The 16,975-nt window shown below is 40.2% G+C and overlaps 1 protein-coding gene across 7 annotated transcripts in view; it reads right to left on the bottom strand.

Moving 5' to 3' along the window:
* Positions 1-16,975, bottom strand: part of agrn (agrin) — a 236,399-nt gene that overhangs the window by 140,069 nt on the left and 79,355 nt on the right. For 5 of the 7 annotated variants that reach the window (XM_087780707.1, XM_087780708.1, XM_087780709.1 and 2 more), the window contains one exon: positions 7,766-7,804. In XM_087780707.1, the coding sequence (XP_087636833.1) occupies positions 7,766-7,804 (39 nt within the window). Of the gene's footprint in view, positions 1-7,765; positions 7,805-14,569; positions 15,917-16,975 lie in introns of those variants that run through there. The other 2 variants (XM_087780710.1, XM_087780713.1) reach the window with 2 other exon arrangements.

Raw genomic sequence — 16,975 nt, 5'->3', positions numbered from 1 at the left:
AAATGACAAGAGGAAACAAAGCGCTTCCGAGCCGCACGCCTGTATATTCGCAATAAAAGCTTCCACTGCTGAAAAGAAACATTTAAAAATCAGGCGTTGATTCATGGTATTGCAGATCGTTATTGTTTGTCCTGCTGATGACGGGCGTCTGTGTCGTACTGCAAAATGTGTGATTGTGGTTAATGAATTAAATTCCAAATCAAATTACTTCCTAACGATTCACTATTAACAACTCACTCAGTGACAATTTGTGAAAACAACCTTTTGAAGCCTCGTCCAAATTGATTCCATCATGATTTAAATGTAGCTCGGTGAGCGCAGAGTTGACAGTTTCTGCAAAAACTAAAGTAGGAGACAAAAAACTTTTCTTTTTACTCACCATCATGTCCAGTAAGGGTTAGGAGCAATCCGTTCCTTTTGGGAGTAATGGGCAAAAATGTAGAGCATATCCATGCTAATGTAGCAATTGGCGCTCAATTGTCTTCGTCTTCATCCAAAAATATGATCTTAAAAACATCCAAATACCTTCAAACTGTTCGTATATAATGCCCCTTTTGTATTGATGCCGCAACCTGAGGAATTGTTCCAAAAATGTTTAAAGAATAAAGAAATTATACGTTTATATTATAAGCTTGTTTTTAACGGAAGATTCCTGGTACTACAAACGCTACCAACAAACTTTAAATATATAGACCTATTTAAGTTTATTCAGAACAATTACTCATTTGGAAGCTTCAACGCAAGTGGAATGTTACGGACGAGCAGGATGGAGGTCTTTGGATAATTTGTGTATTTTTGGACGAAGACAAAGACCAGTGAGCGCCAGTCGCTACATGCATTTATCTCTATAACTATAATAAAAAGGAACAGATTACTCTGAAAATAATCCCAACCCTTAGTCGACATGAGGGTGAGTAGAAACTAAGTAAATATTGGGTGAACTAACCTTTCAAATTAATTCCGAGCTAATGTATTCTAGTGACTCTTGTGTGGAACAATCAATCATCTTCTTCAGCCCGGATCGGATCCTTCTATCCAACACACTGTCTGGCAGCTCCCACGTCAAAAGCCTGATATCGCAGCGTGATGTCCGTCCACTTCAAAGATCGGCTGATCCTAACATGGTCCCGACGTAACCCCACCTGCCCGGCGGACGAAACTTCAAAGCCAACCCGGGTCGGGCGTTAACAATGACAGTGTCATCAAAAGAATGGAGCTGTCAGTTTCAGATCTCAAAAATCGTGCCGTCTGCAAATCAATGCCGGGTCAGCTGAGGTGAGAGAACACCAGGTGACAAGATCCTGAGGCGGATCAGAAGACCCGTTGAGATGTAATTACTGCAACCAGCTGCTCCACCAAAAGCTTTGGCATCCCCCCATAAGCATTCTTGATTTGGAATACGTAGTCACGACTTACACCGGGACTGAGTTCATCATCATCATCAAAGATATGCTAATGTGTGAATGTATCAGGGACGTGCGGTCAGGGTAGGCAGGTGATGGTAGACGTTGGTTCTTTTTGCGTAAATCTAGCCAATCACAGAAGACCCCACGACATATTAACCAATCAGAAGCAACATAAGGCGGGTCTATCTTTCATTACAGCATCACTGAAAACAACTTATGATGATCCAGTCATCGTAACTTTAAATTTTAATACAAATACAGCACTGACATCATAATACTGTCAAGCTAACTGTCACTTGGGATTCTTCACTTCTGAGTCAAACTTAAATCGGGAAAGATTTTCGCTAAACTTTACGGTACATTCCCCTCAATAGGAGGATATAAACGTTGGGCCTTTCAATAAAGAGCATGTAATCAGCTGCGTCTTCCTTGTAATCCTTTATTATCATGGTCATACTCTACACTGTTTAAATCCACGTTTGCTAATCCTTTTTTCATTATTTATCAGTTCATTCATTCTATTTATATAAAAATATTATATTATATTTTTATTCTATTTTATTTATATATCTATTTGTTCTTCAAAACAAATTAATATTTTAAGCCAGTTGAAAGGTCTCAGATAATTAAATATGGGAAGTTAAATATTTAGAATATAGAATTTAAAATAAATTGACCCTGGCCTGGAAAAGCGTTCTATAAATATAAATTACTTACTTAATTAAAACATAATATCTCTGATATGACTCTCTTGTCAATGTCAAAGATGACAGGTTTATGATGCTATAAATCGATATTCATCCACAATTGAATACTACCATAAATCTAGAGGATGTAGACTAATATCCCACAGGGAGGTGAGGACATCAGTCTAATAAAATCATAGAAATGGTCTTTGAAAATTTTACCTAAGACTGTGCGTGTGTCTGTGAAGAATGCTGTTGAGATATGATATAACCAGTAGCCAATTGAATAAGTTTCCCTTTTGGGTTTACTTGTAAATCTGACACTAAAGGAGTCAGTACCTCACCAACCATGAACCTTACCACATCTCACTGGAATGTATGTAGGATTTCGAGTATAAATTGAGTAATGTCAATAATGTAAATCTTGTATTGAGTGAATATTGTATCAGCTGACATGGAATGACTTCCATCCCAGCAATTTTGATTGTTTACGTGTATTTGATAGTAGAGGATTAAACCTCAACAATACATGTTAATATTATAGGCCAAATATGTTTTCTATTATTTATTCCTTTTTTTGTACTTTTGAGCAAAAATTTGACCGTAAAAAATAAGAACAAGGTGTCATATCGGTTTTATCTGATACTGCTGCCAAATTAATACTTTTTTGAAATGGGGATTAAAGAATCAATGAAAAAACGTCCAACAATAAAAAGTTATTTTTCTAAAATAGAATAAAAGTAAAACAAGAACATAGATAATAATACAATAATAATCTATTGGTGCACCACAATCTGCTTTTCTGTCTTGATACCACCATTTATATCAGAACCGGGCCACAGCCACCCATCCCTATAAGGAAGAGTCAACACCATAGGTGTCTAGACTTTCCTTAAAGTACTTTAAATTATGTTAATAGAAAACTTAAATGTGTTTCCTGTCCATCCTCCATCTCAAGTTCCACGTTTATTTAGAGATTTCATTGTCTATTTAAACTTTTTTGTATATTTTCCACACATATCGCTGCAGGTGCTGTACAACTTAAACTCCCACGCAAGGGAGGGAAAAGCTGTATATCTTAATTTGCATGGAAAGTCTGATTCTGGCAATAAATCTGCTGTACATGCTCTTCATAACGTCAATATCATCTGACAGGCTGAGAAGTGTCGACCAAATATTAAATCAACAGACCCTCAGGCTTTTCAGCGTGAAAACAAATGATTAGCGGTGGACAATGTTTTCATTCTACCGAGCTCTTCCGATTCAAACGCACATGCTGAGTCAACACAAACGATTAACCCCGGCCAAAGGTTCATCTCTGCAAAAGTTCTGTGTACTTTTCAAAGGGCAACGAACTTTGAGTTGATAGAGTCGAAGGCTCTTTGCTCTCCCCGGCTCCGACAAAGTTGAGCTAACGAGAAGATTTCTGTCAAAAGCCAGACATGACAGCTCTTCTGTGAAATTCTTTCGGTGCAAAAACAACTTGGCGCCGCATCCTTCATATCGCGCTCGGAGACCTTTCCGGCCACTAAACCCCCCCCAACATCCCCCCTGTACCCCCCCTCCCCTCGCAGCCCAGTTTTAAGATGAGGTAGATATTTTCTTTTTGTGTTGTGAGAAATCTGTGATGTGAAAAGATTTCATTAAGATTGTCCGAGGATTCATAATTAAATCTGACGCTCTTATAGTCAGACTTACTGTCAAAGACCCGGGAAAAAGGATGACGTTGAATAAATTATAAAAAAGCATGTGTGTCCGCAAATGTACGCCTGTCCTCCAAAGCATCCGAGAGGGTAATTGGTCTGGAGAGTTTAGCGACTATTTTCACCCCCGAGACGATAAACGAGACTGTCTAATCTCTAGGAGGAGTAAGTGAACACACTGGTGCCACCATTTGAGATGAAATCACGCTTCCAGTCCAGAGGTTTATTTTGTCTGTCGGCTTTTCCAAAACCTCTCGGGATCGGCGTCGTAATAGCATGTGAAATGGAAGGCTTCATGGCGATTGGGACGCCGCCAGACAGGTTGTTGCGCCGAACCATGCTGGTCACTGGGGACACCCGGTCTGTCCAAAACCAATTCCCCTCGACTTGCTTTGTTATTGCATCGCTTTTTTTTGTTCATCGTTTCCTTCGATATTTTAGACCCTGAAGCCAGCAGTGATCGCTCATGATTTTAGGTGATTCAATTGTGTGTTGATGGCAAAAAGATGACCGAGAATAGCTTGAAGTTAATCTGTAAAAACTGTTGATTTTCAGTAACAAAACCTAAAACTGCGACGAATTGGCCGCCTTCCCCACCTTTTGACCGATGTCTCTGGGATATACGCCAACTCCTGCGAACCCTAGAACACTAAAATCAAAAATGATATATGCTGCTGCGCTTGGAATAACAATTGGGAAATGGATTGATGAACCAAAAGCACTTTTCCTATAAGTAGGGTTGAAACTAAAAAATGTGTCATTTTAGAAAAAAATATATAGGAACCACTTTCTTTTCTTAAAGCACTTGTCAAATGGACAACCTGTCGAATGGTTTGCCAAGAGTTTATTTTCATGATGATATGGTGAGCTTTAAAGATACCAGTGTCCAAGACTACTATTGTTTCAGAAATAATGGATGTCATTATACAGTTCCAAATTAGTTCCTGTTTTAAGACAGTTGGGTAAAAATATAGTTTGTTAGGCAACACAGTTTCCTGATAAAATCAGATCTGGCCGTTTCCACCATCTCATTGCATGAAGAAATCAGATCCCTGAGGTGAAGTCTGCGCACCTAAACAGTTTTTGGCGCTTGTGTGATTGACTTTGTGACTCTTCAGGTGACTTGTATGGATAGCAAGCTAGCATGGAAAGAAGTCGCCGCTAATCTCGCAGCTAGCAAAATCCACTTCAGGAATGTCTAATCTCAAAAATAGCACCCCGACCAACTCACCCATGACAACCATCTGAACAGATGATATGCATAAGATCACCTTATTGATCAAGTATTCAGCAGCACTTCCTTCATTGTGTCCAATTCCAATCATTCACACATCCCCAAAATTCCCCTCTCTGACCGAAGAACTATTTTTATCTCCAAGGAGAGACAGGGAAAGACGAATGTGTGCCAAGTGGAGGAAGTGCATCCACAGCTCTTGGAGGAAAACAGCCAAATTAATGACTGCATTGTGACTTTTGTCAGTGTATTTGGAAGGGTGATTATGAGTCTCCACTTGGGAGGATTCATCAGCTATTTGTGGCCGACGCACGACATAAATATCTCGGCTTGTGTTGTGCCGAACCTGCATTTCTTTTTTTTTCTCCCCCCTTCTCCCCGAAGACCAGCGATTTGGTCGCTTAGAAGAACAAATTCCTTTGATTTCTCCTCATAGAAATGTCTCATTAGAGGAGATTCAAAGGCAAACTGGCCGAAAGAATGCGCACTACACAGTATCTTGTCTTGGATTTTCCTGTAATTAAGTTCTGGAGAGTGTGTTGTCCTTGGTGCTGAGGACAAATCCAACAGCGGAGCCCATTTGACTAATGGTGCACATAGATTAGACCTCCACCACATCTACACAAGCGCCTGCGTGGACTCATCGTCTAGCTAATCTCTATATTGTGAAAATGACCATTAGGATCTTCATGCCAGAATCCTTTTGCTTCTTGGCAAAAAAAAAAGAACAGAGCTTTATTATTGGAAACGTAATTACGAGCTCGCAGTGGATTTTAAAGGCTCGGCTCATGCGGAAAATAATTTCTCGCGAAGAGAAACTTGAACACGTGGGAAATGGATCATGCATCAATCGATCGGTGCAGCATTATGTCTATTGTAAAAAAAAAGAAAATTCAATGGGAGGCTGAAATAGGCAGCTTCGCCGCCCGCATGCTGTTTCTCATTTTCTCAGCAGAAAGCCACATTTTGTGGCAATATTTGCTTTGAAAGCCGACAAATGGAGACCTCATTGGGAGATGCAATTATTTGTTGAGTCAATTTCATTTAGTTTTAAAGCAAAAACAATCACGGCTGTAATTGGAGGGGCGTGCAATTGTATCACATGTTGTTGTTCTGATATGTGCCTGAAAAATGGAAGAAAATGACATGTTTGTTTTCTCTCCAAAACACAAAAACTGCTGACCTGTTAGTAAAAAGCTATTTTGATCACGCTTCGCCGTCTACGTGCGGATCTCAGAGACCTCCTTCCTCTTAATGCGGAAGCTTTGTCACCAGTGTTGATCATTAAACAGTTTTCTCCCAGTTATTCTCCCCTGTCTGTGGCGCCCACGCACTAGTGGGATAACACGGGACTGTCAATAATGGGCAAAATAAACACTGAGGTCTTTCAAACGCTATCTCACAGCGCCGATTCAATATTCATAGGAGCTCGTTGGAAACCAGCTGTTTTAGCTCCAATTAAATCGCGCCGAGAGCCATTGTTTTGGAAATTCATTGTTGCTTTTTTAATTAAAGCCTCGCACTCCAAAGCCGGAGAAGAATCAAAACAGAGTCGCATCTAGTGCGGAGGATCAGATGTAAACTTGAGGGTGACTGAGGGGACTGATGGTGCAGCTCTGCGCTCCAGAGACAACAAAATATGCTTTAGTTCAGTCAAGTTTCAAGAAAATTATTAGACTTTCTTTAACATCTTTTAAATATATTCTTGTCAGCCATTTTTATCCTCATTATCTAGATATTTTTTGGAGTTTCCAAGTTTTTACATGAATAACTATGACTTTGTTTGTTTAGTAAAACAGTGCTTTTAAGCATTCCTGCACCATTGGCGGTTGGAGAAGGAAATAGAGGTGCTGGAAGGTGAATCAATGAACGTTTGGTGAGACAGCAGCGTAAACAACTACCTCAATTCAAAAAGCATCAAAAGCCTTAGAGGTAATAACAGCAAGCTGTTTTTTTTATCTAGCTGTTTTACTGCCACGTTCAAAGCACTGTTTGGAAAGAAAAGAATGTTTAATATATTTAATTTTATTTAATATTTATATGCTTTTGTTAAGTAATATCTCTTGTTTTATTTAGATTGAATTTATTTGTATTAACCTCTTTTTCATTTCTTTTTTTCTGTAATACAAAAAAAATCCTGTGTTCGATTCTGACTCTAATATCTAAAAATGATGTGTCAATCATTCAGTGTTATTATCACAGGTTACAAAGTTATAACAGCTGCAGCTTATAGACAGGTGTGGCCCTTGTTTGTACACTCTACAGATGAATTTTCAGGCTGTTTAGTCTGGAGAGACTTGATGGTGAATTCAACTCCTGTTTTTATCTATATCTTAGCTCCTGAATGTCATATCGTTTCATAGGGACCGAGGAAAGCCAACGATACAATCTGGAAGACCTGGGACGAACCACAACATGTGCTCACACAAGTGTGTTTAACTGGAGACCGGACTTGTTGTTTGGTTGTTGTTGAAATGAAGCGTCTCCAACATTTAATTATAGCTACACTTTATCTGCCCATAGCTCTAAAAACACCCTGAGCAATTAAACACCACTCTGGTGTGACAGAACAACAAGTCTAGCGCAACACTGTCTGTTGAAATAACCACTGCTATTATTCATGCAAAACCCCACCGTACACACCCGTCCACACCCCCCCCTCACCTGGTCACCCCACAACATACACACACAAACACACCGGTGGTCAACAAAAGAGAGGAACCTCAGCGGACTTACCATCAACAGGCTGGGCTGGTGTGAAGTGTGGAGGTTTGTCTGAAAGAGATAAAGCAGAAATAGGCTTTTAGTTCGGGGGTTTAGGGACTTGGCGTGGGTAAGAGGGCGACTAATAGAGTCGCAACAAAGGACACGTTTTCTATGAAACACATTTTTAATGCAGTGAGTGTGTCACGCCGGATCCCGCTGAGAATACACTGGCATGATGGCGGGCATCAATTCTGTGGTCGTGACGCAAACCTCAGAGCTCCACCAGGAGAACTCAAGAGGTTCAGCATGACATCATTGCTAACAAGACGTTGAGAGGAAACTACAAACTAGACAGCAGCACATGGACAAATATGTTAAAGTAATCATTTCATGAGATCCATTATCCATCGTTTTGGAATCATTATACAGTATCTTCTGCATCATTTTCTTCTCTTCCTTGAGATTTTGCTTTTCATTTTTAACATGACTATTTGAAACAGTAGATCAAATTCGTCATTAAGAAGGTTAATTATTTATATTTTAAACTAAATTTAAATGTGTATTCATTAATTCCAGGTCAAAGGTTAAAGATTAAAGCGTTCATGGGGCCCACATTATAAGCCTGGGGGCCAGATTAAGCCACGAATTGTGGAAAAAAACACATTTAATGTATCTGCTTATCGTCCAACACAGACATGGCCAGCCTCGGGGCCACATGCAACCGCGTGACTGTAAATATTTTCCCCGAGTAAAATGTATACATTTAAACATGTACATGTGATTCATTTATTTAGTGAATAGTTTGACCCGTTTTTATGACTTCATTGTGATCAATTACTTGATTATATATAATAATTATAAAAAAATTTTTTTAAAAAGTATACAAAGTTGTTTATTTTACTTACATGGTTATGTTATTTTTCATCAATCAAACCATTATTCGACAATTTTTAACTGTAATAAAAACAATCTTTCGACTGGAATCACACAATTTTTAACTGTAATCAAACAATTTTCAACTTTAATCAAACCATTTCAGTGTAGAACAACAAGACTGAAAAACTCTTTCTTTCCAACCGCATTCAGACTTCTGAACAGATAATCAACCATCTACCTCATGCTGACAAGTACTGTTCTTTTACTTCTTTTTACACTGTTATGTTGCTGTGTTTTTGGATTTTAGTTCTTTTAAATTTATATATTTATACATATTTTTGTGCATTTTTTGTGGGGGAACAAAGAAAGAATTTCATGGTACTAGGTGCCTATGACAATAAACACTTTGAATCTTTGAATCTTTGTTATCGAACAATTTTTAACTGTGAACAAACAATTTTCTACTGTAAACAAACAATTTTATACTGTAAACAAACAATTTTAAACTGTAATTCAACCATTTTCAATTGCAATAAAACAATTTTAAACTGTAATCAAAGTATTTTCCTACTGTTATCCTACTATTTTCAAATATAATCCAACTATTTTTAATGTAATCAACCCATTTTCAACTGTAAACACACAATTTTATACCGTAAAAAACTATTTTCAACTATAATCCTACTATTTTCAACTATAACCAAAACATTTTGAACTGTAAACAAACAATTGTCTACTGTAATCAAACAGTTTTCAACTGTAATTCAACCATTTTCAACTAAAATCTTACTATTTTTAACGAAAATCAAATAATTTCCACTGCAGAATGTTTTTGTAGATTAAAAAGTAGTGAAGAAGAGAAGAATAGTTATTTTTATTTTGCCCCTAATTCATTCTTTTCTTCATCACGGAAAAAAAATAAAGTACAGTTATATACATTTATTTGGTTTAATTAAAATAAATGTTACAGAATTCTAACTATTGATCATTTACAGAATGTGTGTCAAGTGAACATTATGTTTACCAGATTAAATAATAATGTATTGAATTTAAATCCTTAATCTTATCATTTTGACGTGTGTTTGAGTGCTCGATGGAACTCTCAGACATGATCCGCCCGAGATTGCAGAAAACGCTGGAGAGACAATCGCCAAGGCAACAAGGGAAGATTGTGTCTGTGTATGTGTGGCTGTATGTCTGTGGTCAATTACTTTTTTCATACTGTGGGTGTTTTATGAGTATGTTCCCGTGTACGTCAAGTTAACTATTTGTGCTTCGATGGAACCTCAGTGCTCTTGATACAGAGGGACATAAAAAGACAAGACCCGGAGAGAGGAACCCAAGGAGAAACTCCGCGAGTCTGAATTATTTACTCCACCAATGAAGAGTCTGGCACAGTCTGCAAATCAGTGTTTCTCAATGATACACTGGCCACAGAGGAGCCGGGGTCCAAGGGCACAGAGCTGAAGCCAAACCAAACTACCATCTGCACTCTTCCAGACAGCTCACAAGTCTGACTCACTCAGCAGAGAGCCCTGTTGAGTTGTCACAACCTGCTGCACACCAACACACACATGAGGCGGACGAGCGCCATCGGCTCCCTGAAGCCTCGGCGCTGAAGGATAATGAGGAAGATAAAACACATCACATCAATTACCCCACTAACACATTTTTCTTGAGACCCCTGTCAGCCACTGTTCCCGAGCCCTACTCAGGACTCGCCCGGCGTCCCAGGACGCTGCCCACTTTTGAAATTTTCGGCAGACGAAAATTGCTTGTCAACATCTGGGGGTCGGAGAGGGAGGAACGGGAGGGAGACGGGGGAGTAGAAAAGAGGGCTGAAGCTGCAGGTGAATAATGAAGTGTCTGCTGAAGCCCTGGCTCGGTCCTGCCATGACAGTAAATGAGTTCCATCAGGAGAACATATGGAGAGAAGGAGACCTCGTAGATCTCGGCCCGAGATGAAGCAAGTGTGGAAACGGTGAAGGTGACGCCGCCAAGCTAAACAATTCCCACACATTTCCATAAGAAAAAAAAAAGGCAGAGATTTGGATTTCCAAGCACATATCGGCGACTCTCATCGTCCACACGCCGCCGCCGCCTGGATTTCAAAAGCGTGACCATCACTCATTCTATACATCGCCGCAGAGTCGATACGTGTCCGGTGGTGACATTTAGCCATGTGGCGGGGAAGACGTGTGTGCGCACGTATCAGTGTGTGTGTGTCACTTCGTTGTGAGATGAACACGGGGATGATAAATAGAAGGAGGTTGGCGGCGGTGGCTGCATGATTCCTCTTCGCACCCCTCCTCCAACCACATGGTCCCAGATAAGCTTCACGTCACCAGCGCCGGCACTATCGCCATCTCGTCCAGCTGTCACGGCCAGCACATGCCGGGGCCTCTTGGCAGCGTAATTGAGCCTCTTTGCCTTCATCAAATTCTCAAGCACACGCTTTCGCCTTTTCACCCCTTTCCGTCTCCAAAGGTGGAGGTTGGTCCACTCTCCGGAGTTCGCATTAAAACTGTCTGGAATTGATCGCGGAACATTGTGCGGCTACAGATTAGTGCGACTGTGAGAGCAATTACAATAAAGGATAGACTGAAATATTGATGATGTAAAGGTTGTGAAAGGCAGGCGTGGAGCTGGACGACAATTAGATACTGCAAAGAAGAAAAAAACTAAATGATGATGATGTCTATAGTATAGAGTATTTTTCTATAGTTTTTAGTAATATTATTTATTAATTGTCCTTATTTAATCAGTGAGTGTCATGTCATGTCTATGACATTACATTAAGATAAAAATGATAAAATTCTGTTGATGAGCGGAATTACCATCGGGATCCAGGACTCTTTTGAAGAATGTGTTGCGTAAGAAGCTGTAGGCACAAGCTCATGTTTTGCTTGCGTGTTGCTTAAGTAAGTTTGCTACGTATTGTCCTTTTAATCCATTTAAATTTAGAGAACATTTAATACGTTTCAATAAAGTTAAAGATAAGATTAAGGTAATATTAAAAGACCAAGACTGTAAATAAATCACAGAAATAAATATCGTTACTCTGGTGGCAAAATATGTTGTAATCAACCAGTTGATAAAGGTTTGAGATTGCGATATAGAATCAGTTTTTCCTGTGAAATTATCTCCTTGGCAGAGTTATGTATCGTCTTAGTGCTTCCCTAGTTTGAGAAACATAATCCATTTTTTGGTCTTATTTTATTTAAAATGTCTTACTTGCGATATTAAACATTCTCTTCTGTATATTATGAATAGAAATAAAATGTATTTTTTCTTTCTAACTTCTATTCTGTGAAGACGTCTTGACGTTAACTATATGTGAACTATAAGAAGAATCCTTATTATTTTCAGCTATATATATTCATAATATTTTTATGTTAGCAAAACATCTGTTTCAATCCAAACAGCCTCATAAAGCAGAGCTTAGACAAACCAACTGCCTTAAAGTTAGAATAAAAACCTGCGTGAGTCACGAGTGACAACAACAACTCATTATACCGGGACAGCAAATATGAGACATGTTGAATTCTTCATGAGCGCCGGAGTCGAACAGGATGCAGATTATTAGCATTCAGAAAGCCCTCCATTACTATTCCGCCTCGTGAGTTTACGCTGCATCAAATGAGAATGGCATTACTCGCCCGGTGTGTGATATTAAACAGCATGACAGCGTTTTGCAATCAGAGTTATTATGTTTGCAGCGTCTGGCATTATTTGACATGATGGCTGTGACACCGCTTTCATTCTGCCAGCTGTCAAGTTTACAACTCACAAAAACGACTACGTTAAAAAAAACACATTGCTCCTATGAAAAAATAATTACATTTTTGATTATTAGCATATCATTTAATTAAATAATAACACAAAATTAAACACAAAGGAGAAAAAACAAATTGTCTAATCAAATACTAAGAGTTTAATCTCTTAAATAGATTACTTCATTTCTATACATTATTATTTATCGTTTATTACCGTTTCATTTCGAGAGGGCTGATCTTTGAAAGAAGCCAAATAATAACCTATAGGATATTTAACAATTTTGTGTCATGTTTTGTCAGATGTATGAGCAATGGAGACAATATATATAATCCTTAAGATTACCCAGTGTATATATCTATATAAATGTAAAGAATAATTGTAATAAAAACTGCATGGTGCCTTTCATGGTGGACCTGTAACCACAAGCAGCAGATGGCAGGTGGCCCCTGGGCAGCGCCTTATATGATTCAGAACTAGTCGTTGAACCAAAAGCAGGTTCATTCTCCTGGAATGGGTTTTTTGGGGAGCGGACTTGTTTTAACAGGCAGGAGGTGAATGCATCAATGAAGGGTTCATGAGGGGAAACTTTCATGGAGATGAGGCAGAAAGGAAGGAGGACCACCCCTGAGTGAGCAGAACCTGCTGGAGCCCAGATGAAGAAGAGGAATCTTCTATAAGAGCAGCTGCATTGACAAGTCCAAGTCGGTGAACACAAACCCAAGTCTGAACAACAACCTTATCGAAGGACGTTGTGCTCACAGGCACGACAATCGATGTGTAAATGTTACACATCATGTTCTCAATTACCAAAATTGCCCTTGTCAAATCCAGAGAGGCAGACGTTGGGTTGCTGAGGATCAGGCAGTGATTAGTGCTCATGTCCATATAATAAATACAAGCTCGTTCAACTCACATTATCACTGAAGAGGAACCTTTAGAAACACAAGCAAAAAACCTGCTGGATCAAGTGTTAAAACTTGACCATCACAACCAAATATATTCTTATAAGTATATGATCATTTTTTGCTTTAATACGACCCTAAAAACAGTCTCTGAAAGAAAAATGCGACAATATTTCAACTTTAAAATCGCAAACTAGCTTCTGGTTTAGATGTCAAGATTTTTCTTCTTTCCATGTCAACATGACCTGTCCTCGTTTTTTCTGATGCTTTTTTGTCATCGGCTATGCTCTTCCTATAATAAACTGTCATCTCCTTCTATTAAGATTTTTTATACTGTTAGAAATACACAAGGAGAAATTTTTTGATCACATGATTAGCCATATTGCATCATAAAAGGTTTTAGACTTTTCCAAAGTGTCCCATTCCATGTCTCTTCCAGATTAAAACATCCTTTTACTTGTTTGTTGTTTCTTGATTCATTTGTGTTAAATGAATTGAAACTGGACGAGCGGGACAGTAAATAAAAAACAATGAAACCCACGACGACCTGAAGGTTTCTTTTTGGATTCTGTTAAGAAACTGACTCTAATTGTGTTTCAATCAAATCAATAATGATATATATATAAATATTGACTTACATACAATATAAAGGAAGACACGAACAAACGTCAATTAAATAAAAAATGTGTTTTGAAACTCTATCAATAATAAAAATGTCATCGTTGGAAAATAAGTTGTGGATTCTATAGGGTCCTTGAACCTTATAGGGTCAGTTTAGTGAATTGAAAGTGCAATATAAAGAGACAAATATATTGTATATAAATAGAATGAAATGGCTAAATGTACGTGATACAAAGATACAAAGAACAGTTATAAGACAAACATTTCAGACTAAAACTTCAATGAATGCGACAAACAATATGTAATAAAGACACTTGGAAATGGCCACAAGTTTCTCGATGGCACGACTGAAATATTTTTTAGCAACCCATGAGCTCACGTCATCCTTTCATTAGCATTTCTTCTCAGAGCACGACGCAGTAATTGGGAGGCGAGGGACATGTTTTCTGAAATTCCCTGCATTGGACTTTAAACCTATAGCTCAAAGAATACAGCGAGGCTTTAGAAGACTGGAAAAAACGATTCTCCTCAGACTCAGAGCAGTGACTTTAAATGTCCTGTTGTCCCCGCCTGAGCCGAGATAAGAGAGAAAAGTTTGTGCTTCGGTTGAAAGAAAAGGTTATTTCTAGGATCGTCGGAAACAAAGAGTTGAACCTACAGTTATTCAGGAAGAGGAGGACGGCGAAGCCCAGGGTGGAGATGGCCAGCAGGATCAGGCAGATGTTGCAGGGGATCATGAAGTAGCGGACCACCAGGGAGACCTTGTGTTGGTACCTACGCTCCCGCTCCTGTGGCGTCGGCGAGGGGTAGTGGCACCGGCTCATGGTCCACTCCATCGACCCCCTCCCCTCCAGGGCGGAAGACACCATGGGGCGGGGAGGGTGGCGAGGGGTGCCCAAGGACCCGTTGGAGAAAATGATGGCGGTTGATTGGGGAACTTCTCAAAGAAGTAAAGCGAAGCGGAAAAGCGGGAACGGTTGGCGACCTAGCCGCGGTTCCAGCCTTTTAGTGTGATTGGACTTACGGTCGAATACTTCAATAAAAATCCATCCGTCTCCAAGCAACACATTTTAGAATATAATCAGTGGTATTTGTCTAAATGAACATCGCAGAGGAAAACTTTCCAGGCAGTAGATCCACAAAGGCAATCCGCTTCTGTCACTCGTCTGACCCAGGTTGGTAATTACAAGGGTCCGGGGATGCCACTCCACGAGCGATCCCCCCTGAAAAAAAATAAATCCCTTACAATCCCAGTCAAGGTCCGGTGCTCTCCAGTGTCACAAGTGTTTCCCTGAATCTAGCATCGCTTTTCTCTCCACGCCTTCCCTCTTACTATCCCGACCATCGGGGGGTTACGTTCCTGATTGTTTCCGGTAGAGTGGTCCTCCTAACGATTGGTCCGAGACTCCCCGAGATCCCAGCGAAGGTGCCGCTGTCACCAGAAGCTGTGGCTGATTAGCAGGGTGACCGGGAGGCAGCTGGATGCCGCTCGCTAGACCATATGCTTCCAGGATCGCGGCGAGGGTCCACCTTGCGATCTCTCATGACTGAACAAGTGTAAGGAAAAGGAGGTGGAAGTTGTGGGGGTCGGTGGGGAGGGGGGAAAACCAGGCTCAGCGTTCAGAGACTTTGAATGAAAGCAACGCAAGGAAAGAGGGCATGGAATCAAAGAAGCCAGAGGGGACGACTTTTCTTTACTCTTTTTCCCCCGGTGAAAAAATAGACTCTTCTCATCACATAATGATGCTTTTTTTTAAATCCTTGATGTGATTGAGAATAACTTCCCTTTTTCTCAGACACGGCGTATCCAAAAGTCAGTCCAAAAAAAGGGTTTTTGGTTAATCCAGCAGGTAGTGGTCCCGGTGTCAGTGAGAGAAGTCAGTGCACAGGGATGACAGCAGAGAAGTGAATGAGAGGGAGGTGGAGAAGCAGCTCCCGACACTTCCCTATCTCTTTTTTTTTCCTCCTTTAAAAAAAAAAAAGCAGTGTGTTGCTTGTTTCCCAAACACTCTCCTCCTGCACGCTCGACTCTCAGCCAGCAGAACGGCTGATCGTATAATGAGAGAGCAGGAGAGTGGAGGGAGAGCGAGAGAGAGCGAGAGAGAGAGGGAGTGGGGGAGTGAATGAGGGGCCGTCTTTAACAAAGGCAGGGAGGAGGAGGGGTCGGAAAATAGGGAAAAACTAGCAAGAATAAAAGCATGAGGGAATTGTACTGGAGTCCTGTCAGAGAGAGAGGGGGGGGGAGGCTGCAACAGTAGAGCTGCTAAACAAAAGAGGGTCTTAAGAGATGTCAACAAACTCCTGTGTTTGTTCTAATGAAAAGAAAGTGTCTTTCCGAGGAGCGCCGGGATTTCTTGCACACATTTAATGAGGCAGAGTGCAAGAATAAAAGAAAAAGGCCTTAAACTTAAAGTCAATCAGTTGAGAGCCTCTTCCAGACGTACCTTTCCACATCCGTGTTCTGGCGCTAACAAGCCGATACTTCGTTTAATTAAAAATCCAATTTTATAAGTCGATGACGACGACTGGGTATAGATTTCCTCCCGGTGCTGTTCTGAATATCGGCTGGGAAATATGGCAACCCAGTCCCCTGTGTAGGATTGGGACTGAGGATGGAGAGGTCGGCTCAGGAATAGGGGGTCAAGCTGCACTTTCCCAAAGACTTGCATCATCTACTTAGAATGAACTCCACAACAGGAGGCTGCGGATGCATCCATTATTGATGTCTTTTCACTTTCTGTCTTCAACTCCCATCTTTTCCGGGCTTTTTCCACCACACGAAACGAGTCCGCGACCCCGGAGCACACGTCCCTGTTTTCACTTGTTTACCTCCATTCAAGCTCACTTCCTCCATTTTGATAGGCAGTGGGAAAAGGAAATTGTTTCTTTTTTTTGAATGGTAAATTCCACCAGCGTTTTTCCACTTCATCATTGTGCGTTAATTCCAAGGACGGAGCCAAGATTCGGGGTTTTAAAAGACAACCTGCTGAGGGTCAAAAGTTCAGAGGACATTAGGCTGATGGACACCACGCCTCTTTACTATCAGATCTTTTCAGACATGACA

The sequence above is a fragment of the Callionymus lyra genome, chromosome 19 (genome assembly GCF_982586985.1).
Source record: "Callionymus lyra chromosome 19, fCalLyr1.hap1.1, whole genome shotgun sequence".
Lineage (NCBI taxonomy): Eukaryota > Metazoa > Chordata > Actinopteri > Syngnathiformes > Callionymidae > Callionymus > Callionymus lyra.
The sequence above is the reverse complement of the archived record's forward strand: the minus strand, read 5'-3'. Positions and strand labels throughout refer to the sequence as shown.